Source organism: Abrus precatorius, unplaced genomic scaffold (assembly GCF_003935025.1).
Source record: "Abrus precatorius isolate BTA unplaced genomic scaffold, Abrus_2018 Scaffold4, whole genome shotgun sequence".
Taxonomy (NCBI): Eukaryota; Viridiplantae; Streptophyta; class Magnoliopsida; order Fabales; family Fabaceae; genus Abrus; species Abrus precatorius.
The window spans coordinates 3,054,622-3,076,390 of NW_020874384.1; the positions used below are offsets into that span (position 1 = coordinate 3,054,622).

General features: G+C 35.1%; 4 protein-coding genes across 5 annotated transcripts; 2 read left to right on the forward strand and 2 right to left on the reverse strand.

The window, feature by feature from the left end:
* The first annotated feature begins 1,480 nt into the window (after positions 1-1,480).
* On the forward strand, positions 1,481-4,517 carry LOC113865206. The gene is made up of 2 exons (XM_027499612.1): positions 1,481-2,934; positions 3,013-4,517. Exons 1-2 carry the CDS (start codon positions 1,827-1,829, stop codon positions 4,161-4,163), a joined length of 2,259 nt encoding a protein of 752 aa, XP_027355413.1. The 5' UTR covers positions 1,481-1,826; the 3' UTR covers positions 4,164-4,517.
* A 1,308-nt stretch (positions 4,518-5,825) lies between these two features.
* Positions 5,826-7,121, reverse strand: LOC113865204. Its single transcript, XM_027499610.1, has 4 exons — positions 7,113-7,121; positions 6,358-6,454; positions 6,027-6,145; positions 5,826-5,933 (listed from the first exon to the last, which is right to left on the reverse strand). The coding sequence occupies exons 1-4, from the start codon at positions 7,119-7,121 to the stop codon at positions 5,826-5,828; spliced, it is 333 nt and encodes a 110-aa protein (XP_027355411.1).
* On the forward strand, positions 7,120-9,419 carry LOC113864660 (cysteine protease RD19A-like). Its single transcript, XM_027498635.1, has 4 exons — positions 7,120-7,637; positions 7,717-7,836; positions 8,615-8,861; positions 8,961-9,419. The coding sequence occupies exons 1-4, from the start codon at positions 7,203-7,205 to the stop codon at positions 9,236-9,238; spliced, it is 1,080 nt and encodes a 359-aa protein (XP_027354436.1). The 5' UTR covers positions 7,120-7,202; the 3' UTR covers positions 9,239-9,419.
* Positions 9,420-11,338: 1,919 nt separating this feature from the next.
* Positions 11,339-21,610, reverse strand: LOC113865885 (V-type proton ATPase subunit a3-like). Of its 2 annotated transcripts, XM_027500666.1 has the most exons (19): positions 21,562-21,591; positions 21,288-21,459; positions 20,645-20,689; positions 19,670-19,789; positions 19,476-19,583; positions 17,958-18,068; positions 17,685-17,858; positions 16,867-17,004; positions 15,971-16,078; positions 15,653-15,760; positions 15,393-15,541; positions 14,296-14,449; positions 13,439-13,599; positions 13,125-13,331; positions 12,788-12,971; positions 12,600-12,683; positions 12,311-12,504; positions 12,066-12,125; positions 11,339-11,871 (listed from the first exon to the last, which is right to left on the reverse strand). In XM_027500666.1, the coding sequence occupies exons 2-19, from the start codon at positions 21,435-21,437 to the stop codon at positions 11,670-11,672; spliced, it is 2,457 nt and encodes an 818-aa protein (XP_027356467.1). In that variant the 5' UTR covers positions 21,438-21,459; positions 21,562-21,591; the 3' UTR covers positions 11,339-11,669. The 2 variants fall into 2 exon arrangements, with proteins under 2 accessions (XP_027356467.1, XP_027356468.1); XM_027500667.1 differs by having other exon boundaries at positions 15,393-15,535; positions 19,670-20,689; positions 21,288-21,610.
* Positions 21,611-21,769: the final 159 nt, after the last annotated feature.

The following is a 21,769-nucleotide window of genomic DNA, read 5'->3' on the forward strand; positions in this document are numbered from 1 at the left end:
TTTTGCTTTGCAACTACATCAGATTGGACCTTTGATCATGCTCTGCACAAACTGATTTAAACATTTTTGGAATAATATGCAAAAACATCTTCATTGACTTTGTTTCATGTAGCTACTTTTTTTTAATTTAAGATCGTTATCAATTGGTTAAGAACCCCTTTTCTCCCCCATCAAGCAAACGTTGGTCGGTGGCGTTTCATTGATGAGATGATCCTAAAAGATAAAATGATCATATCCTAGTGAGACATTACCCTTTCTATTTTGTTTTTTATTTTTTTCATTTTAGCTTTTTTTTTTTTCCTTTAAATCTTGGTAAGAGAGGTGCATTTGGAAATATACACCCAAGGCCCATGTAGGGCCCAGAGGTGGCCCATTTTCGCGGGCTACAGAATTGTCTTCTTGACTCCAGAAAGGCAAAAAGTTGCGCCTTCTATGCACCCTGCTTCACTACTCAATGCCTAAGCTTCCAATTTTGTTTCTTAAGCATAAGAACTTACTTAACACCTAATTAGAATTAATTATACATACTTCTAAACTTTGAAACATATACTATTGATTATCATGAAATCTAAAATCTATTAATCAATTATTGACTTATAAAACTTTATAAAAATGTTCTGTTCATTTATTATCAACTACTGACATTGCATGTGAGTTGCACATTCATTCAATAAGGAAAGTCCAGAACCAAGCGCGAGAAGGAATAAGTGTTTGGTGGAACCAGAACTCAAAAACAAGGGACCTTAAGGGACTTGAGATAATTTATGTAAATAATTGTAACACCGTTATATTGTTAATTTGTTGTACATATATTTTGTTATATTATTTCAACTATTTAATTTAAATTTATCACTTTAATAATATATACAAAGTTTGTTTAACATATTTTATATATTGAAATTATTTTTAAAAAATTACAATTAACCTGTCCAACGCATAGACATTATAACTAATGTAATACACTTCTTTTGTAGGTGAATTTTGCGACTACATTGAAGATAACAAATTGATAAGGAGAATACACAGGGAGATTACACATGCCTGCCATAACTTCTCTAATTTATGTTCATTGAAGTTTTTCTGTTCATAGTTAATATTGTTGAGCTAATTTAGCTACTTAGGAGCTTCCAACTACTATTCTCCCAAATAAAAGACAAGAGCTAAAGACTAGTATTCATGGAAGAGCTATTCATAAACAAGCAATTGATTGAGAGCCAAAAACCGTTGAGGTGATTTCTTGAACCAAAGGGTTGCCTTAATAGAACTTAATTTACATCAAACAAAGTATGCTAAAGTAAGTGGAAAAAGTATGGAGTCTTCATCTGTCACCCAGAAAAGCTTCAAGGTTTTCCTTATCCAAATCAAGAGGGTAATTTAGTCATTTGGAGGTGGATGAGTTGAGGAATCACATCAACAACGATTTTATGCTTTAAAAATAAGAAACAAGTCACAAGCAAATGAGAGTTCTTGAGTTACAAGTACTAATAATGCTCACGCAGAAAGGGTCCCTAAAACCCGTGTTAATATGTGTCAGCATGAAACACTTGCATCAACCTTGTTCAGATTCCATTATTTGCCTAACAGCAATCAAGAATAAGCAAGAGGGAAACTTTCTTCAAACAAAGGAAACTAAACCAAGAGGGGAGAACCTTTCTAGTTGTTGGGGTTTTTGTCCCTCTTTTTTTTAAATGTGAACTTCCTTTGGTGGAAAACCGAAGCACAAGAAGATTTATTTTTTTCTTCTTGTGCTTGAACGCCACCACAGAAAGGAAAAGTAATTTTGATTCCAAATACCCTCTTATTATTTGGGTGGTTTTCTTTTGAATATGGTTAAGAGAATGGTTCCAAGGAAGGTTGGTATCCAAGCTGATCATGTCAAATTTGATAAGCATTTGGCACTCCTGAAGTCATCTTCCTCTCAGCACCAAGACGGCAAAAGCAAAGGATTTGATAAGATGAATGAAATGAAGGAGTCCAGGTCAATTAAGCGTTCTGATTTGGAGCATCCTCAATCACCACCTTCAGTCAAGAGCTTATTCCAATCAAGACAAGCACCACTTCTTCATGTTCCAACAATTGCTGCACTACCACAACAGCAGAAGCCGTTGGTGAGAAGGTCACCAAATTACATGAAACCTACAACCAGTTCAGATGCAAAAAAGGAGCTTTTGCTGGTGAGTCTTCAGAATACTCCATCCGGTTCAAATGGTAAGAATCCACCACGAAAATGCTCGAGTATTTCAAAAGCTACCAATGTTTCTAGCAAAGATCCTGCAAATACTTTGTCAAGATCATCTAGTTTGAATTCGGTGAGAACATTGACAAAGAGTCCAAGTTTTATGCCTTGTAAAGCTTGTTCGAGAAAATCTACTTCAGCAGTTTTGTTTGAAGATATGAATGCACCAGATAAAGCTACCTGCTCTTCAACTTTGAAAGACTCAAAGTTCCCTGCATACCTCACGCTTCATCCTGGGGGAACCGAGTCTGAGGGAGCTTCAGTCATGAAGGTTTGCCCATATGCATATTGTTCTCTTAATGACCATGGTCATGCTTCTTTGCCTCCATTGAAGAGCTTCATGTCAGCAAGGAGGCATCTTTTGGAGACTCAGAAGAATATAAAGCCAGAAGTTGTGAGCCCTCGGAGATTGAAGGTGCCACGTGATACAAAAGAAGACTCTGATATTGAGCAAGTTGTCCTTGATGGAAAACTTCCACGTGATGAAGCTGATAAGGGTAACCCAATAATCACTTCCTTGGTACAAGAAATTGATAGGGATTTCTTTATTGAAATTTATGATGAGGAAAAGGAACGAGCTGACAAAATGGGAAGATTCAACTCTGTCAAAGACCTTGAGGATAAAAAAGATATGGTTATTGCAAACGAGAAGAATGGCACTGCAGCAGAAGAGAATGACATCAAGCAAGTTATTCCAGGTGCGACTCATGATATCCCAAAGTCCCAGATCAATTTCGAGGAGGATTTTAAAAACTACTTTGATGATGCTGCTGCAGTTGAAGCAGATAGCAAGGGGAGCTTTCACTTAGAACAAAATGCTGAAGATGCCGATGAAAACCACCCACCTGGCGGGTTTCATGAAGAAACCTGTACGAGAAGCTACTGCGATGGGAAACACCAGGAGAATATTGAATTGGATGAGTCCGATTCCCAGTACACTGATATGGACTGGGAGGAGGAAAAATTCCGTGAATTCAACTATGAAGAGGATATTGGTTCTTCCATCCGCTCGATGGATGAGACTGGCTCAAAACTTGAGTCTTTATCAGAGTGTTCGCATGATACGTGTGAAATGTGGTTAGATGACATCTTTAGCAGCCATGACGAAGACATTCTTGTTGAAAAGACACCCCAAGAAGCCGAAGAAAAGAAAAGCACATGTTTTGAACCACAACATCATTGCACTAATTTTGTCCAAGAAGGAACCAATGAAAGCATCGAGTTGGATACTCAAGAAAAAGAATATCCATCCAACAATATGAGTTTTGAGTATAACCAATATACTTTGACAGAGGAAGTATTTCAGAATAACACAGATGCAGGAGATAACAGTAGAGAAAACGATAAATATGTGGATTACGAGGCCAGTTGTGTCTCAATGGTACTTGATGCAGCCACAGTTGTCAATAGTGAAGGCCACAAGACTAGTGACACTTGCAAGATTGATGATAGCCAAGACAGCAAAGTAAGCCAAGAGAATAATGATGATAAAATAAGGCAGAATATATTGGAGGAAAATCAAGTTAAATCTAGTAAGTTTCAGAGCAGAAGCTGCACGGGTGGTGAAGAGCAGCATACAAGCAAGAAGTGGCAATGTGCAACTAAGCGCAAGAGGCCTATGGAAGATGATGAGGAAATGAGAAAGATCAATCCCCGAAAGCCGAATTTGCTGCCCATGGCTCCTGACCCAGAACCACAGAAGGTTGACCTGAAGCACCAAATGATAGATGAAAGAAAAAACGCAGAGGAATGGATGCTTGATTTTGCACTCAGACAAACTGTCACAAGACTTGCTCCAGCAGGGAAAAAGAAGGTGGCATTACTAGTTGAAGCTTTTGAAACAGTAATGTCAATACCTAAATGTGAAACTCGCATGAGAAATGATTCACCCTTTGCTCATGCAAGACCTATTCAAGCATGTAGCTGATGTAAGTTGCTGGGTTAAAAACTGAGGTTTTCTTATCCCTTCTCTGATTCCTTTGAAAAGTGCTATATTGCACAGGAATCAAAGGACTAAGACACCCGCAAAAAGGCGATTTCCAGGACCTGGAGTAATCTGAAAACCTGTCACAAGGAGTAACTTGTTATGCATCTCCTCTTTGAAGATTGGAGAAAATTCAAGTTGCAGGGTCGTGTGACTTTTACATGGAAACTGAAACACGAGTGAGATTTTGTGGATCCCCTAAGCTGTGTGGATTTGCTCCACAAATTTGTCATATTACTTTGGTGATTACTTTCTTTATGTTGTGTTTGATGCACTGATATTTTTGTAATGTTATAATACAGGGAAATTGTGCTTCGAATCTGTTAATTTTTTCAATTTGTCTGTATCATGCAGGAGCATAGCTAATAATATGTGCTTTATATATAATTTTTTCTTCTATCTTTCATCATCAGGAATTATAGAAATACAGCTAGTGAATGTTGTGTTCAATAATAATTTCAATGAAATATAATAACGCTGACTTGCTGAGGTTTTGTAATTCAGATTGTGCTTGGTAGTTTATACATATGTGCACCGAGGAATTATAAAATGCAGACTAACAGTGTAGAGATCAGATAAAGAATAAACTTTTTCTGCCGTGTTAATTCATGATGAAGAGCATAATGTAAGATATGAAGGAAACAACACAGCCAGTATCGTGTCTAGCTCAAGCCATATATATACGAGACTAATGAACAAACAACTATAAACTACCGAGTTAAAAAGTCCAATTAGGGGAAATTTAAGCAAAAAGTAGTTATAATTACTTCATAATGTAAAATTATGAAAAAATGACGTGATGATGCACTCCACTGAGATTTTTTTTTTTTAACTACATGCTCAACTTGATTTTTTATCAAGCTCAATAATATTGAGGTTCTTCTTGTTACAGTTCAGAAAGCAATTATAAGCACATTTCAACTTGTTTTATTGGATTCAACTGTGTTTAAATTTTAAGTTGAAGCCGCAAGTGCAACATTATCTATTTATTTATTGCCAATGGTGGATTCGACGAAAGGTTAAGAGCTAATTCTGCTTTGACCATTAAGTTTAATTGCCAATTATATTTATGATCAATACTACTGACGCTAAGAAAAAAAGATAAAAGGACAGATACAACTATAATTTTTTTTTATTGAAAATTTAGTTTTCGTTACCAGCAAAACAATTTCTTTTAAAATGTATGAAACTCAACAATTAAAACAATAGATCTGTTTCTACAATCATAAAAATGGAAGATATGTTCTACAAGCAACTCTATCATTCTATGCCAAATTGTCTTACCCAAAATATAGTTATAGATTTGTACATGGGAAGGTTGCTCTTGCAAACCTGCAGCGTGATGACTAACTTGAGCTTGTTCACTCTGTTCCAAAGCTTCATGTGCTTTGATTTCTTCATTAAACAATCTAAGGGCATTTGTTGTTGACAAACAGTGCATTGATTCATACACCCCTTGGAATTCGTTTCGTTTTTCCAGTATCTCTACCAACCTCTCTTTTAAATTTAATTGACATGGAAGATGAGAAAAAGCACTTCACAAGAAGCAAACAGCCAAAAACAAAATTTCAAAAATATAAATAAATTAGGGAACCAGTTATAGAGTTAAAATTCAAATAACCAGCTATAACCAGCAAGGAAAACTAATTCAATATTGAACCCCTCCTGTGCAGAAGCTTGCTTCCCTGCCATAAGACCATCTCGATACCCAATCTAAAATATGATGCCAAATGAAAATAAATTGCTAATCACTGATTAGAAAGTAAGAAATTAGAAACTAGAATAAGGAAAACTAATTCGAAACACCGTATGGAATTGATCATGCCTCCTCTGCCACTCCCTGTCCAAATCTGATGAACTATCCAACTTGTCATCAGACCCATCCCACAAAGAACCATCAAGGGTTACATCATCACCATCACATTCTGAAAGCATAATACACAATTAGATGGCTAAGGAAGAGACTGAAAAACAATTTCACTAGTTTATATAACTCTGAAAATTGCATTGTTTTCCTGTCAATTCTTGCTACTTTTTTACTAGCTGGAACCATCAGACTAATTTCAAAATAAATTATCTAAAGCACTTAGCATTAGTAATAAAGTTTCCATATCAATTCACACATGCTATATCTTACCATTTGACCTATTTTCTTGATCAACAGCAGTGGTGGATTTGAGCTCTAATTTTGACCGTCGTAAACTTTTAGCATAAAGTTGACAAACCCACACAAACTACAAAAGGAATAACGCTAACACACTCGTTGAAACACATATTTAATATTTACTTTATTGTTAACTAAACTTAATTAAAATTTACAAAAATACTGATCTCACTTTTTTCACTCCTAAATTGATATTTTATATATATATATATATATATATATAGGACATGATGTTCTTATACCAATAAAAGTCTAAAAATTTTTAAATTTAATCTAAATCTTTTATTTAACTTACATTTAATGGTAAGTGAAATAATAAATTATAACTCATTAGATATAAATTAAATGAAAGACTCAAATTAAATATAAGAATTTTTAAACTTACATCATAAAAAGGCTATGCATTAGTTTTTAATAAATAATTTTAATCAACCGTAAAAAGCATGTTAAAAAAATACGTTAAAGAATACTTTACTAATATTTTTTAAATAAGAAATAAGCTAACTTGATAATTTCATAAGGCGAAAACAAAGGTCGAAATTTCAATTTAAGAAAATGAAAGACTCATTTTTGGACCAAAAATAATTAACAGGCTGGGTTGAAATTCAGTACTAATTTGGGCCTCATCATATTATTTGGGCTTCTTGTTCAAAGTTACAGCGAAATCCACTTGTGATGTTTCAATTGGTTAATACTTAATATACTTAACCTTTCTCCCAAGTAATTGCAAGATCCATTCTTAGCATAACCGTTACGTGAATTCGTTATATATATATAAACGAAAGTTTCTTCTCAACTCCTCACTCTTCATTCTCAATATGAATCGAACTCTCGTCTTCTTCGCTCTCTTCTCCGTCCTCTTCGTCTCTGCAATTTCCTCCGACGGCGACGGAGACACCTTCATCCGGCAGGTGGTCGACGGCGTGAGGTTGGGTGCAGAGCACCACTTTTTGGACTTCAAGCGTAGGTTTGGCAAGGCCTACGCTTCCCAGGAAGAGCATGATTACAGGTTCAGGGTGTTCAAGGCTAACTTGCGCCGCGCTCGGCGCCACCAGAGTCTGGACCCTTCGGCGGTTCACGGCGTGACTCGGTTCTCCGACCTGACACCGTCGGAGTTTCGGAAGAACGTTTTGGGACTGAGAGGTGTGAGGTTGCCTTCCGATGCGAATAAGGCTCCCATTCTCCCCATCGATAATCTTCCAAACGATTTTGATTGGAGAGATCATGGAGCAGTTACCTCTGTCAAGAATCAGGTACCGATGTTGTGGCTGTTTGGGTTTTGTTTTTGGCTTATTTGAATTAATGTTTGATTTTGATTGTTTTGGGAATTAGGGTTCGTGTGGTTCGTGTTGGAGCTTCAGCACCACTGGGGCACTCGAAGGTGCTCACTTTCTCGCTACAGGGGAGCTTGTAAGTCTTAGCGAGCAGCAACTTGTTGATTGTGATCACGAGGTTTGTGTCTAACAACTTTTAGCCCATTGTTGTTCATGCAACTTTTTGATATTACCTGTGTATCTATTTCTATACTCTCTATCATTGCTTGTTAAGATGTAATTTTTGTCTGAATTTAATTTAATAGACCAAGTTTGATGGATGTCCTCTGGAAAATTAGATTTACACATGTAGATGAAGCATAATGGTTGATTCTATTTTGGGGTCTTTAGTAGTGTAAGTGGCATGATGGAGTTATAATATAATTTGGCATTTTTGCATTAAGGTATTTCTAGTGTAACTATTCTAGTGTAACTATACTCTTTTTATTATTGATTTCAAATTCTGAGTCTGCCATAGTGCTTTATGGAAGTCATATATAGCCATCGGATGTTCTCTTGACTGCCAATGACAGAGAGTATGGTATTGTTAGATAATAGATGTGTTCCAATCCAAGTGTTCGTATCATTTTAAAATCACCATTTAAATATGTGTACCTTGCAGGTTCCTTACGTATATAGGGTTGGAACAGTTCAGTTTTAGAATTGACAAAAAAAAGTATTTGAAATAAATACTTTACAAATTATCTCAGAAGGGAAATGATAAATCATAAGATATTTACCCGCTAAATAATTTGTAAATGAACTGAATTCTTGAATTAATCATTCTAAACTAGTTTCGTAACAGTGAAATGAATTCTTTTGAATTTAAAGATTGAAACATGAAAAGGGAGAAGGATTATCAACGAGCAGCTGTTCCTTGCTTATTTTGTCTAAAATCGACACATTCCTGTGTGCAGTGTGATCCAGATGAACCGGGTTCTTGCGACTCCGGGTGCAACGGTGGATTGATGAATAGTGCTTTTGAGTACATCCTTAAGTCTGGTGGGGTCATGCGCGAGGAAGACTATCCTTATTCTGGCACTGACAAAGGGATCTGCAAATTTGACAGAGCAAAGATTGCAGCATCAGTTGCAAACTTCAGTGTCGTTTCACTTGATGAAAACCAGATTGCTGCGAATCTTGTGAAGAATGGTCCTCTTGCAGGTGAGTGCTACTACTATGAACTACCTACTCTGTTTGGAGCAATTTTTATTCAGTTTAATTCCTAATATCTCACGGCACTTTGAATGGGCACAAATGCAGTGGCCATCAATGCAGTGTTTATGCAGACATATATTGGGGGAGTGTCATGCCCATACATATGTTCAAGACGGCTGGATCATGGGGTCTTACTGGTGGGATATGGTTCTGGTGCCTATGCACCCATTCGGATGAAGGAGAAGCAATATTGGATCATTAAAAACTCCTGGGGAGAGAACTGGGGAGAAAATGGATACTACAAGATTTGCCGAGGACGAAATATCTGTGGGGTGGACTCCATGGTTTCAACTGTGGCAGCTGTTCATACAAATACTCAGTAGGATTAAGATGTATGTTTGCTTAGTTCACTTTAATTAAACATAATAGTCTTATCTGTTCTGTTTTTTTTACCATAAAATATGAATTGCCACCCCCGTTTTAAAGCGGTGCCGAAGCAATTAACCCATACAATCTTTAGAAACAGATTCTAGACCCTTTATTTATGAGATTTAATTATCTTAGAAGATGTGTAGAGTAAAAAAAAAAAGAAGTATATATTTATTACTAATTTAATTTAAACATTTATTTTATATTACTAACTTTTAAATCTAAGATAAGTGAAAATGTACTTTCTCAATTTACATATTTATAACCGAGGGCTTGCTCTTTCATTTGCAAAATATTACAAACAACTGTAAGCTGAGTGCGAGTAATTTTTTCGCGAAATATTTAAATTCAAACCTTGCTCTTCATTTGCAAAATATTACAAGCAACTGTACAGTGTGTTGTTAATAAACGGCATTATTTCACGTCCCTTATATTTTTTCTACTTTTGCATAATAAATTTTAGTCTTAGACATAATATAAAATTTAATATAATAATATATTCTTAATTTTGAAACAATAAAATTTTATGTCAAATCAATTTAATACTTTCTAAATTTTTAAAATTTTAAATATATATTAAGTATAATAAAAATTGTATAACATTATTAAATAATTAGAAAAAGAGCTTACTGGTTATAGTTATCCTACTCAATTTGAATATGATTGTTTTTATTGAAAAATACATATAGTCTAAAAAAATTATCTTTTGAATTCTAATTTATATGTTATTATTAAAAAATAATTTTTATAAATAAAATATTTTTGAATTTGTACTTCTACATCTCATTTATATTTATGATAATTCATGCAATGTATGTACAGTTTGTTCATGTCATTCACCTTTTTTAAACACAAGAAGGTCTCGATTAAATTTAAGGAGAAATCATCATTATAATTTTCATAATTTTTAGGGCACAATAAAATAATCATCAAGCTAAAATAATAGTTATATTAACTCCTAATATATACAATCATCAATCGTTTTTTATTTTTGTCCGTAGAACCACCGATTGTTAACTAAGCTAACAGAGAGGCTAATATAACACGTAAAGCAACAAAGGAGATGCACATGTAACTTTGATATTGGGTAGCATGGGAGCAATAGTTTCTAAAGTTCGGTAATTTAGTCCCTAGAACATAGAAAAGTCATTTTCGTCTCCAACTTGGTCCTTCTTGAGACCTTTTTCTCGTTGTCAACAACCTTTTCTCCCGCCATCGCCTCTTCCTCACTTATTTTCAACATGAATCACAACAAGGATGGGTGAATCACAAAGACAAACAATTTATTGAAGTTGGGAACATTGATGAGTTAAGGGACTACCATAGCAACTACAACAGTGAAGATGAGTTGAAATCAGGAGGAAGAGAAAGGGGATAATGGGTAGTGCAAACGTAGTAGTGTGATTTTAAGTAGAGAAAGGCAGAGTTGGTGAAATGAAATTGGGGAGTTGAAAATGCAATTAGAGATGAACTGCAAGAGTCATCGAAACATTTGTTGACGTTGCTGTGGTGACGTTGACGTTGCGTTCTCCACGTAGCACATTTCTTCTTTGCATTTTTTAAATGGTTTTAAACTTTAAAAGTGACGAAGACAGCATAAGTGAATGTAGATGACAATGAAGAAAAGGTTTCAGGAGAGTTAAGTTTGAGATAAAAACAATAAAGACAAAAACGATATTTTGTTTAGATTTAGAATTCCAGAATCTAAATTGACAAACTTCAAAAGTAATTCCTTTTTATAACAAAAATAATTCCTTTAACGTCACCCATCATTAAGGCCACCTTACATGTCTCATTAACATTTTTATTAGCCCAGTTAACTGTGTGTTATTTTAAGAACCAAAATAACTACCAATTGTATAAGCTGAGTTAATATGACTATTTTTTTTAGCTTGAAAACTATTTTAATAAATCATAAAAATGATGAGAAATAAAATGGTGATTACTTCTTAAATTTAATGATGAGAAAAGATGGCAGGGCCATATAACTTCACGTTGTACCAGCAAATATGCTTTCATTTTTAATTACTACTGAATCATTCCAATATTATGTAAAGACATCAAACTAGGGATACTTATTGTAAAATAAAACAAATTAAGATATCAATATTAAGTTATTTTGTAAATTATAATTATTACACCTGACCACGCCTGCCTAGCTCGTACAATGTTACTCCCCTAATTGGGAAATATTTATTCCCTCAATGGATAAATAAACAAAATACGGCACGATGTTCGATGAAAAAGCTCCAAGGATTTCATCGCATACAATGCCGCAGTGCGCAGATACCAATCACTGACTTGTTACACCATCAAATGAAAGAATCAATTCCGGTCCAAAGCTATATAACTCCTCATTCTTATTAATGCTACTTTAGAGGGATGTCATTCCTCATCGTCTAGCAATGAGAACGCGAAAGGGTGAAACTTGTAACCATCGCCCTCATAAAACTTGTTTTGGAACTCCACCCAGTGAAGTCGTAACGCATGTAAGAAGGCACTCAGAGTTTCCATGACAAGTAACACTCCAACGGTAGCAAAAATGAAGACAATGAGACCCACTATCAGGATAATCACATTATTGTACCTGTGACATCAGGCAGAGTAATTGAGTTAGAGAAAAACTGAATGATTTAGAGAATGAACAATGACCGTTGAGCAACAAGAACCAGTGAGGCTCATGCGTTTATAGCCCATCGGTTCATGTTAAACGCTGACCACTTTACCCTTCACAATCCACATCATGGAAGTAAGAAAATGTAACAGTAATATATAACATACCCCCATGCCATCATCAGAACCTTCTCGTAGAATACACTTGATAACTCTGAATGAGCAAGACTGGGTACAAATAAAGGAAAACTCAGTAAATGCACTACTGCGATCTAATACCCGCATAAAACATATATATAGATGCATACATAAACAAAAGCAATAATCTGCATGATGTGAGGCCCCAATGTTGTTTATCCGGTGGGACTCAAGCATTAGTATTAGACTAGAACAATTGCTACTTACGAACATACCTAAGGGCCCATAGACGGAGGTAGGAAGCTGTATTAGAGACTGCTCCAAGTACAAACTCTATGGTGTGTATGAGTTGATGAACAAAGACTTCACTGAACTCAAATTCCGCATGACCATGAGAATCATGATTTGACTCAACTTGCAAGCTCTCGTCTGCACTTTGAAGTGGTGTATAGGATTCAACCCCATGCCTCTGAAGTAGTATAAGTGTACAACTATTAGAAGTTAGAACTAGAACAAATATAGAAGTTCCATGCAAACAAATACAAAAAAAGTTCAAAAACATACCGCTTCATGTTGCTTCTTCAGAATAAAGGGTTTTGGCAATAGCATCCAGGGCACAGAGACAAAAGCCAGAAGCAAAAGCACAAGCTGTTAAAAACAGAACGATTACAAAGCATGTAAATGTTATTCAAATAGAAATACATCATTCAAACTTAAAAAGGTGTCTAGGTGGTCTTGGAAGTATAACTAACCTGTAGATTTTTCTGGCCAACAAAGAGTTGGTTCTCCCCCAACTCATCTGTTGGGCTCAGGAACATGTAGATCATTATATGGTACAAGTCAGCTTGAGAACCAGTGCACCACTTGACAATGATTAGAAGGGATAGGTAACCAAACAGACTGTTCAGAAATATCATTTGGGGAATAAATTGGAACCTGAAAGAGTCAAATATTGAAATTGAAAAAAAAATCACATTAATTTTAAATTAGTAAGCAAGTTTATACTGATAGACAGAATCAGTGCAGAAATAACTGCACATAACTACATGTGATAATAAGTACCATTCAAATACCTATTTAGTAACTTACCACACGTTTACATTGTTCTTGAAGAATTTGGCATTGCAATAGCTCATTATAATTCCAAGGTTCATTTGAGCAACTCCGAGAAGAATTGACATTTTCATCTTCAAAGAGTTCAAGAATGGTAGTTCACTTCGAGTACCATGCCATACAGGATCCACTCCAAAAGGGTAAGTGCGACGCACTTTTATCAGGCCCACTGTTGTAGCGTCCCTGCAGCAAAAGGAGGGGATACAAAAAGAGCATAAAAGACAGTGACGAGCTTAATGAAAGCATATTGCGCAATATTAAATGTTATGAATCAACGGGTTTTGATTTACCTGCAAGAAAGGTCACGACATTCATATGCAGAGGGACCAAAGATTTCAAATGGGACAGAAAAGAACTCGTTATAGATAAAGCCAGTGTAAATTGAGAAGAGTGCCATCAACAAAATAACATAGCGACCTCCAAAAGTCATTTCTGTGATGTCGTCAAGCTTCTGTTTTTCACCCAAAGATTCCATGTTAGTAGACTGGCTAAAACATGTGCATATACACACAAAAAAAACAAAACAAAAAAAAACCTTGAAATATAATTATGCAGGAAGAATAAAAGTAATGCACCACCAAGCAGAAGTTGAAAAGTTTTCACCAAATTGCAAAGATTTTTCATTATCTATAGTTACAAGAAAAAAATGAAATTGTGGTCAGAAGTGTTAGTTATCTGGGTGGGTTAGCAATGTCCTTTGCAACAACTTCATGGGACCAGCAGCCAAATACCCAAATCCACCTTCATTGGGAATGAAGAGGACCTACCCCATTAACACACCAATAAGAAATGATGATCTTTTTACAGTAAAAACAACCACCAATTTGAATGATTTAAAGCACTCCTGATACTCCAGAAATAATTCTGTATCTCAAATGTCATCAGTCATCATTCATCATGCAGTACTATATGCTATAGAAGAGTTTCTCCGTAGTTAAATAAAGGTTTTCACTGACCACAAGGACTCTAACCTCATCAAAATGTCAGCACTAATTACCAGTTGGGTAATGCATATACACTCATCAAGTCATCATGCATAGCACAAGAGAAACTTGGACATTTTCTGCTAGGGCGGAGAAAATCTACTTATTTCTCCCATTAAAATAAAATTTAAAGGGTGAGTTTTCAAGGCAAACTGAAAGGTCACCTGGCTAGAAAGCTTCCTCTCCCTTAGTATGAAATATAGAGCTGCCAGCAGTAAACAAATTCCATGCCCCCAATCACCAAACATTACAGCAAAAAGAAATGGAAAGGTGACCACAGTATACACAGTAGGATTTGCCTCCTGATACTTAGCAACCCTGAAATACCAGTATAAAAAATTAACAGTATAAGATTGATATCTTTCAAAAATAAAAGAAACAAATATGGGAGTAAGTTCTTAAACTGTCAGGATAATTGCAATCTCTCTCTTTTTACATTTCAATATAAATTTTGACCAATATATTTAGAAAGTAAAGCACTTCAATGGAAGAAATCAACTATATTTAACTTTTGCATTAGAATTGTTCAGATAATATGAACTTAAGAATTCTCATTTCTAAATAATATGTCAATGAATTTCCATCCAAGTCTCAAATCTTGTCCACATAACCTCCCTGTCTATTTTTACATTGTGGCTGCTATTCCAATTACTTCAGTTTGCTTACTCAACCTATTACTTTATTGCTATTGAAGTGCAGGACAAATTCAGGTGGGTCCAGAACCAGAATATGCCTTCAACTCTGTCTAAATGTGATGTGAAATTGATAGTTTTATTCAAGACATAAAATATCCATCAATATTTGAATTTAAATGAAACCATTCATAAATTGAATTTTTTTTTTTTGCCCAGCGGACCAAGTCCAATGAATCACAAATTGGAGATGGTATATTAATAAATATCTGCCAAAAAAAAGGGATAACCAAAATGGGTAGTGCTAGTGGAGGGGTCCACACTCCACAATATTACTTCTAGTAGAACAACAAAAATTTATCAGATTGTGAAAATGATTGATCTAATTATATGTTGATCATGACCTGCAACTATAAACATCATTATTTTGGTATGTCCAAACTCTAATGGTATATTGAACATCAAACTTACAGTGAAACATATTGCAAACATGTGATCATGGAAACAATATGAATGTTGCACTTATTCTGCACATATTATTAATAACTAAATCTCCTCTTTGCACAAAAAAACACAACTACAAATAAATGAATAAAAAGGGGAAAAAAAGAAATCAGCATGATGCTCACCCATATGAGTCAATAATTCCTTGATATGAAGAAGTAAATTTGTTTGTGCGAAAATAGGTAGGTGGCAACTCCCTAGTATGCAAAACTTGAAAAATGGCACTGACTTGAGAATTAGAATCAAATGCTGCCCGCTGTAATGCATCCTGTATCTGAAAATTAAGGTATGTTCCATAAAATCAATTTTACCATCAAGAAGTATTAACTCTGGCCAGACCAAATGAAAATCCATGATAAAAGGAACCTGCAAGTACAATAAATACCTGCTTAGATGCAAAAACAGGACTCCACCCCTCAGCCACAAGACATTTTTTCGTCACATCAAGGCTTAGCATGTTCAAGGTATGGTGAATAGATTTCTCCTTTTTCACCTTCATGAGTTTAAAGAATATTGTCAAGTGAAGAGAAATTAATCATTGATGCCAATGGAAAACAAAAAAGAATAATCTATGAGTAACTTGCATACTTTAGAAGTAAAATTACTCAAAAACAAGATGAAGAAAGTAGGAGATTGGGCATCTACATTCATGTTAATCACATGCTTAATGTTAGAACATGGTGAGGTTTAATTTTTGGCTTACCAATAGATCCCATTCCTCAAACTGAGCCCCAATAGTATTTAACAAGTTGTCGCGGTGCAAGAGTCCAGCATCTATAGTGGTCTTCAATTCTAAAAGTCTTCCAGAAACCTGCAAGTGAATTTGTTAAAATTGTTGACAATTAAAAAGTTGTAGGTTTCCTAATACATTGCACAGACAAAGGATGAGGTTTCTTTGAAATAAAACATGCATAAAAACAACTTAGCTAGATAAATGCCATTGTTACACATAAAAAAGAAAGATTAGGCTATCTGCAAACAACTATAATGATTAATTTTATTATTAGATAATTTCTTTCACCAGTAAGAATCATTTCAGGAGCACAAAGTCTGAGTGATGCAACTATGAAGGAAGAATATCTAAGTTACACAATCAACCAATTATAAACTGTTCTGACAAATATTTGCTTTCAATAACAGCATGTGTAAACATCACAATCAGTAACGGACTACATGTTTGCAGTACTCACTGTCTCACTGTAAGCATGGTTATGTAGAACATCTTGGAGGAAATGATTCTTAATTACCTTTTGGCCACTCACTCAATGCCTAATGGTTACAGAAGACATCACAGAAAAACTTAGAAATTGAGCCAATCCTCTCTTGGCCACCCTAGGGCCACAACAAAAGCTAGTGTTCACTCATGGAGGGTGAATCACATTGTTTTCATTTAATCTTAACACTATATCTCGCATATTACCCACAATAAAAATATAAAAAGAGGCGAATCCATATTTTATCTAGGAATTCAATATCCAATCATTTATGGCAATCAATTCATTATACTGAGATAAAGCAGTACTACACCACCAAGAGACTTGGGGGGGGGGGGGGAGTGCAGAAAATTTTCCTTAGAAAAATTAAGAACCAGTTACAAACCTCTGTAATCATTTGAGCTTGTTTTCCAAGTTCTTCAGCAAAAGGATAACGATTAGCACCAAAGGCTTCACATATTTTCAGAATCTTGGCTTTTGCTTTTTCACCAGCATAGAAGACCACAAACACATTTTTCTCAGTCTGCAGGTGAACATCCGTCAGTCAACATAAAATAGAATATAAAATAGAAAAATATAAATCAACAGGGAGAAATTTATTTCAACCATGAATCAAAAACCTCATTTTTTGATACAATCACTAACAACCATATATTTATAGGTACGGCATTGAAAAGTATTAGCTTATCACTGAATATTACCTCCATTTTTCATTCTGACATTCTGTACAACATTAAAAATTTAACATAATAGTCAAATACAATAGGAAAATCCAATATACAAAACAATCAACAGAACTTGGCCTCCTATTCATATTTCAAAAGAAAATACACAATTAACAGAGGAAACTGTCAATGATTTTTTTCTAGAAGAGCAAGGCAAGCTGTGCTATGTGTGTGCACATTGCACAATACATTCTTGACAAGAATCAATAGTCAACAGACCTAAGTAATTAGACCAACAAACTCACTGTATCTAATGAGGTTTATGTAATGATGCACAATAGCACCCATTATGCATACAAACTCTAAAAAAGAACCATTGAATTCATCCAGACTAGCATGCCTCTGGACAAGATTTCAGTATGGTTTAGTACAGCTATATTGCATGCAGCAATATATGAAAATTAATAATAGCCTGCAACAGTACAACTCTATTTAATTTTATAGATTTTATGAGGATGGAGGAAAGATAGATAAGCACCTTTTCTCCAGAAACAGGGTCTATGACAGGATCCTCAACAGTAGCCTGCCTCAAAAATACATTTCCTCTAGTGGCTCGAAATAAAATTCTCTCAAATGTCATGGACTTCTCCCGGGGAACAAGACCTGCTAAAAATCCCAACTTAACTTGCTTTGATGAATCACCTGTCAATTCCTTCACAACAAAACCAGCAGAAGGAACCAGTTCATCATAAAAAGGCTATCGCCAATTTTATAAAAGAAAAAAGTTAGATATGAGCAATAAGAAGCCTACTTGGTCCTGTAACAAAGGTGTTTCCATCGATTCACCACTCAGATGACGTGATTCATATTCTCTCTGCTGCTCTATGGCACGACTTTGAGCTGAGACAAAAAATTCCCCAGCCTGAAAAGGCAAAACAACTATTTAATGATTGGCCTGTCATACCTTAAGAGTTACATTATATGTCTAAAATTTCAACCCTATACAATAACAATAGAAAGCTAATATACCTCCCATATCCAGACATCAGCATTAATAGAATGTTAAACTTTAGCAATCAAAAAAGTATCGAGAATGATTACTGATTCAAGGGATATTTGACCACCCCAATCAACATACACAAAAAATTGATAAACTGCATTATACTACATGCATTTTACAAATTTAGTCCAATCAACATACACAAATGTAGAAGTACAAGTATAAGCCATGCCACATTTTCAACTTCATTTTGCCTTCTATCAAGCAAATCCTAGTTTCAGACTGCCAAGTATTAGGACAGAAGGGTAGGGAGTAGTTAGGGACAGTAAGAGCATTTAGTTAGTTAGATGGGATATCAATTAGATTAATGAGGAGAAATAAGGATGAAGGGGCTCAATTAGAGAAATGATGAGTATGAGAGGGGAACACCATGAAAACATTTACTTGTGCTAAATTTATCCTCAATGCAACAATTTAATAAGCAGAGGAATAATGCAAGTCAAGAAGCCCCCAAGCAAGTATATGGAAATAAATTGAGTTTCATTTAGGATTACAAAGAGTAGAAAATAAAAGTTCAGAATTGATTCAAATGAAAATATTTGATTTTAGTGAGTTTCACAAAAACAGCCTTTCCAGCTAAAAACACTCTCTCCAAGGTTATGGTTATAGACATTTTTTAAAACAAAATGAGATGATCCAAACAACAATGGGTAAAAGTGAAACTTCCATGTATTCTAGTTCTAGTACAACATCAATCCAAAATACTTAGTATTAGAAATGGACCAAGCTTAACCCGAAAGCTAGTTTTGGGGGAAGGAAATTGTCCAAGTCTTATAATAATTATTTTGTTCATATTACTAGCCAATGTAAGATATCTTAACATACTCTCTCGTGCCTAAAATAAGCCATATGGAACATGAAGTATGCACAACTGACAATCTGTGTTTTCCAACATTAATACTAAATAGGCTCTAATACCATATTTGAAATGGATTGAGCCACACTCAACCTTAAAAGATAGCTCAAGGAAGGGGATTGCCTTAGTCTTATATTGAGTATTTCAGTCATATTCTTAATCAATGTGGAACATCTTAGCACTCATAAACATTTTCTAGTTTCATGATTCCATGTAATTAAGGAAAAGTCATCAATTTACCCTTTCTTTAGTTATTTTCATAACTATATATCATGAAAGAGCATAGTGCTCATTATAGACCCCTTAAAAAAAATATGAAGCAGTAGATAATTAGCATAGTTCTCCCTTGATTATTCATAATATTAGAATACAATACACATAATAGCTTGTGGTTTAAGCATAGAAGAATGTACCTTCTGCAGAACAAGCTTATACTCCACAAGTTCATTGTATGAGCGCTGCAATTTTTCACCATTTGCATTCATCTCAATTAAGTCTGACTCAATTTCTGTAAGTTTCACCTATTTCAAGACATAACAGATGTCAACTAAAAAGATAAATCAAAAGAAAGAGGAAACCAACTTTGTCTACAAGCATGTTTGTGTACCTCAAGGTCATCAATGTTCACACCAGCTGGTATTGTGGAATATTTTGGTGAAACACCTGCCTTCAACATTTGCTCCTTGAAAAAACGCAATCTACGAGCCATCTCTCCACACCTTTTTATCTTCACAAGGACCAATATATACATCCCCAAACATATTTAAGAACATAATATCAATATTTTGTTGTTGGTAAAACAAGAAATTCATAAACAGAGAAAGAAATACAATGATTTTGGAGGACAACAAATCCTACTTAACAATGTAAATGCAAAACAAAAAAATAACAGAGAGAAAAATAAAACATCAATGGAGAAAAACTATCCAAACCATCAGCAAAATTCGTCAGGAAACCTCCTAAAAAAGATTAATGTGCTTTACACCAAATGACCAAATAGATGCCAAACAGGCTTATCCCAGATCAGTTGATGCGCTAAAGACGCCTCCTTAAGATACAAGTTACGGTCCAACCATACTATTAATATATGTACCAAAAGCTAAATTCCAAGGTTAAGTAATGTGCAAGAAATAATAACTCCAGAGGAAAACTCTCAAAATTATCCACAATACACTACCCAGGATCTCCTCAACCCCCCCCCCCTTCTCTGCATCACTAGCCATTGATCTTATAATGAAGGAGAATTCTTGGCACATCAATTAAAATGAAAAGATAAACAGGACAACAAAAAGGCAAAACGGATGTCATTTTCAAATAAAAAAATCATTCCCAAAAAAGAGCAGACAAAGAGAAAGTAAAAACATTTCCACATAATTATCACTTTCAAAAGGTTTTGTCAAGCAGTTAGTTTGCATGCAATGCAGACAAGGCCAGCGATATATGATAGGCCTTAATTATCATCATCATTCAAAACAATTCACTGCAAAACATTTTCATCGAACTTTTCTACACAAAGAGCATTATGTTCAGGTTCCAGAAGCAAAGAAAAAAAGTGGTTTATCATATCAGAAACCAAACGCACCTGAGCTGCATAAGTCCGTTGAAAAGGGCTCTTATCTGCATTGAGCTGGAAACAACATAAGAAAAAACACATTATGCTTATATAGACCTCTCAAAGCAGCATGTCGTCATGCTTCAGTTTAAGAAACTAGGTAACAAGCTTGATTAATTCATTGCCAGAGTTATCACTTTTCCTCAATCTATTCCACACAGTCCTTTTCCCCTTGATTAAACACAGATATAAACCAAAATTATAAAAACAAAACCGTAGTCACAATCCGACGAGACCACGATCAATATCATCGTTCCAGGCTGTTCCGCTTTCCAATATCAAAATTCTATTACCAAAACTACATTCACCATTCATTCAACAGCGATTTGAGAAACAAAGCGATAAGGTTCAATTAATTAATCAATGATCGTGAAAAATATCAAAATAAGTCTAGTCATCTACTCAGTAACAGGGGAATGAAGTAGGAGAGTACACCCGCACTCATCCTATGCCAAAAATAAAAAATAAAAATCGCAGTTTCTTTTTAGATCAATAAGCAGACAAATTATAATCGGAGAGCAAAGGAAAACCTAATTACAAGCTAGCGACGAAGAAATTAGAAGTGAGGAAGGGTTTATGAATAATCGGAGAGGGAAAGCGATGGAATACTGACATCTTTGAACTGAAGGAGGCCAAGGTCGCCGAGGTAGGAGACGGTGCGGTGAGCGGATTCGATGGGGATGATGAGCTGAACCAGTTGCATCGGCTCCGAACGGAACAGATCCATCGGAGGGCAACAACCTCCACGCGCCACCTCTCCCATTCTCTCTCTCTCTCTCTCTCTGCTGCGAATTCGAAGACGGATGATCGAGGCAAGGCAAGGATCGATCTCAGTCTCAATTACGGCCTCAGAGTCAGAGAGACTTTCTCTTTCTCTCCTTCCCAACCCTCTCTCTCTTACTCTCAATATAATCTCTCTATCTAATTACGAGCTTCCAATTCCTTCACGTCCCCTTCCTTTTTAAATTTTTTCATTTTTCCAGCTATTTTTACCTGGCACCCAATCCAACGATTACCACACCTTATGTAACCCCCAAAAATAATAATAATAATATATATATAATTTACTTTTCTCAATTAATAAAAAATATTATG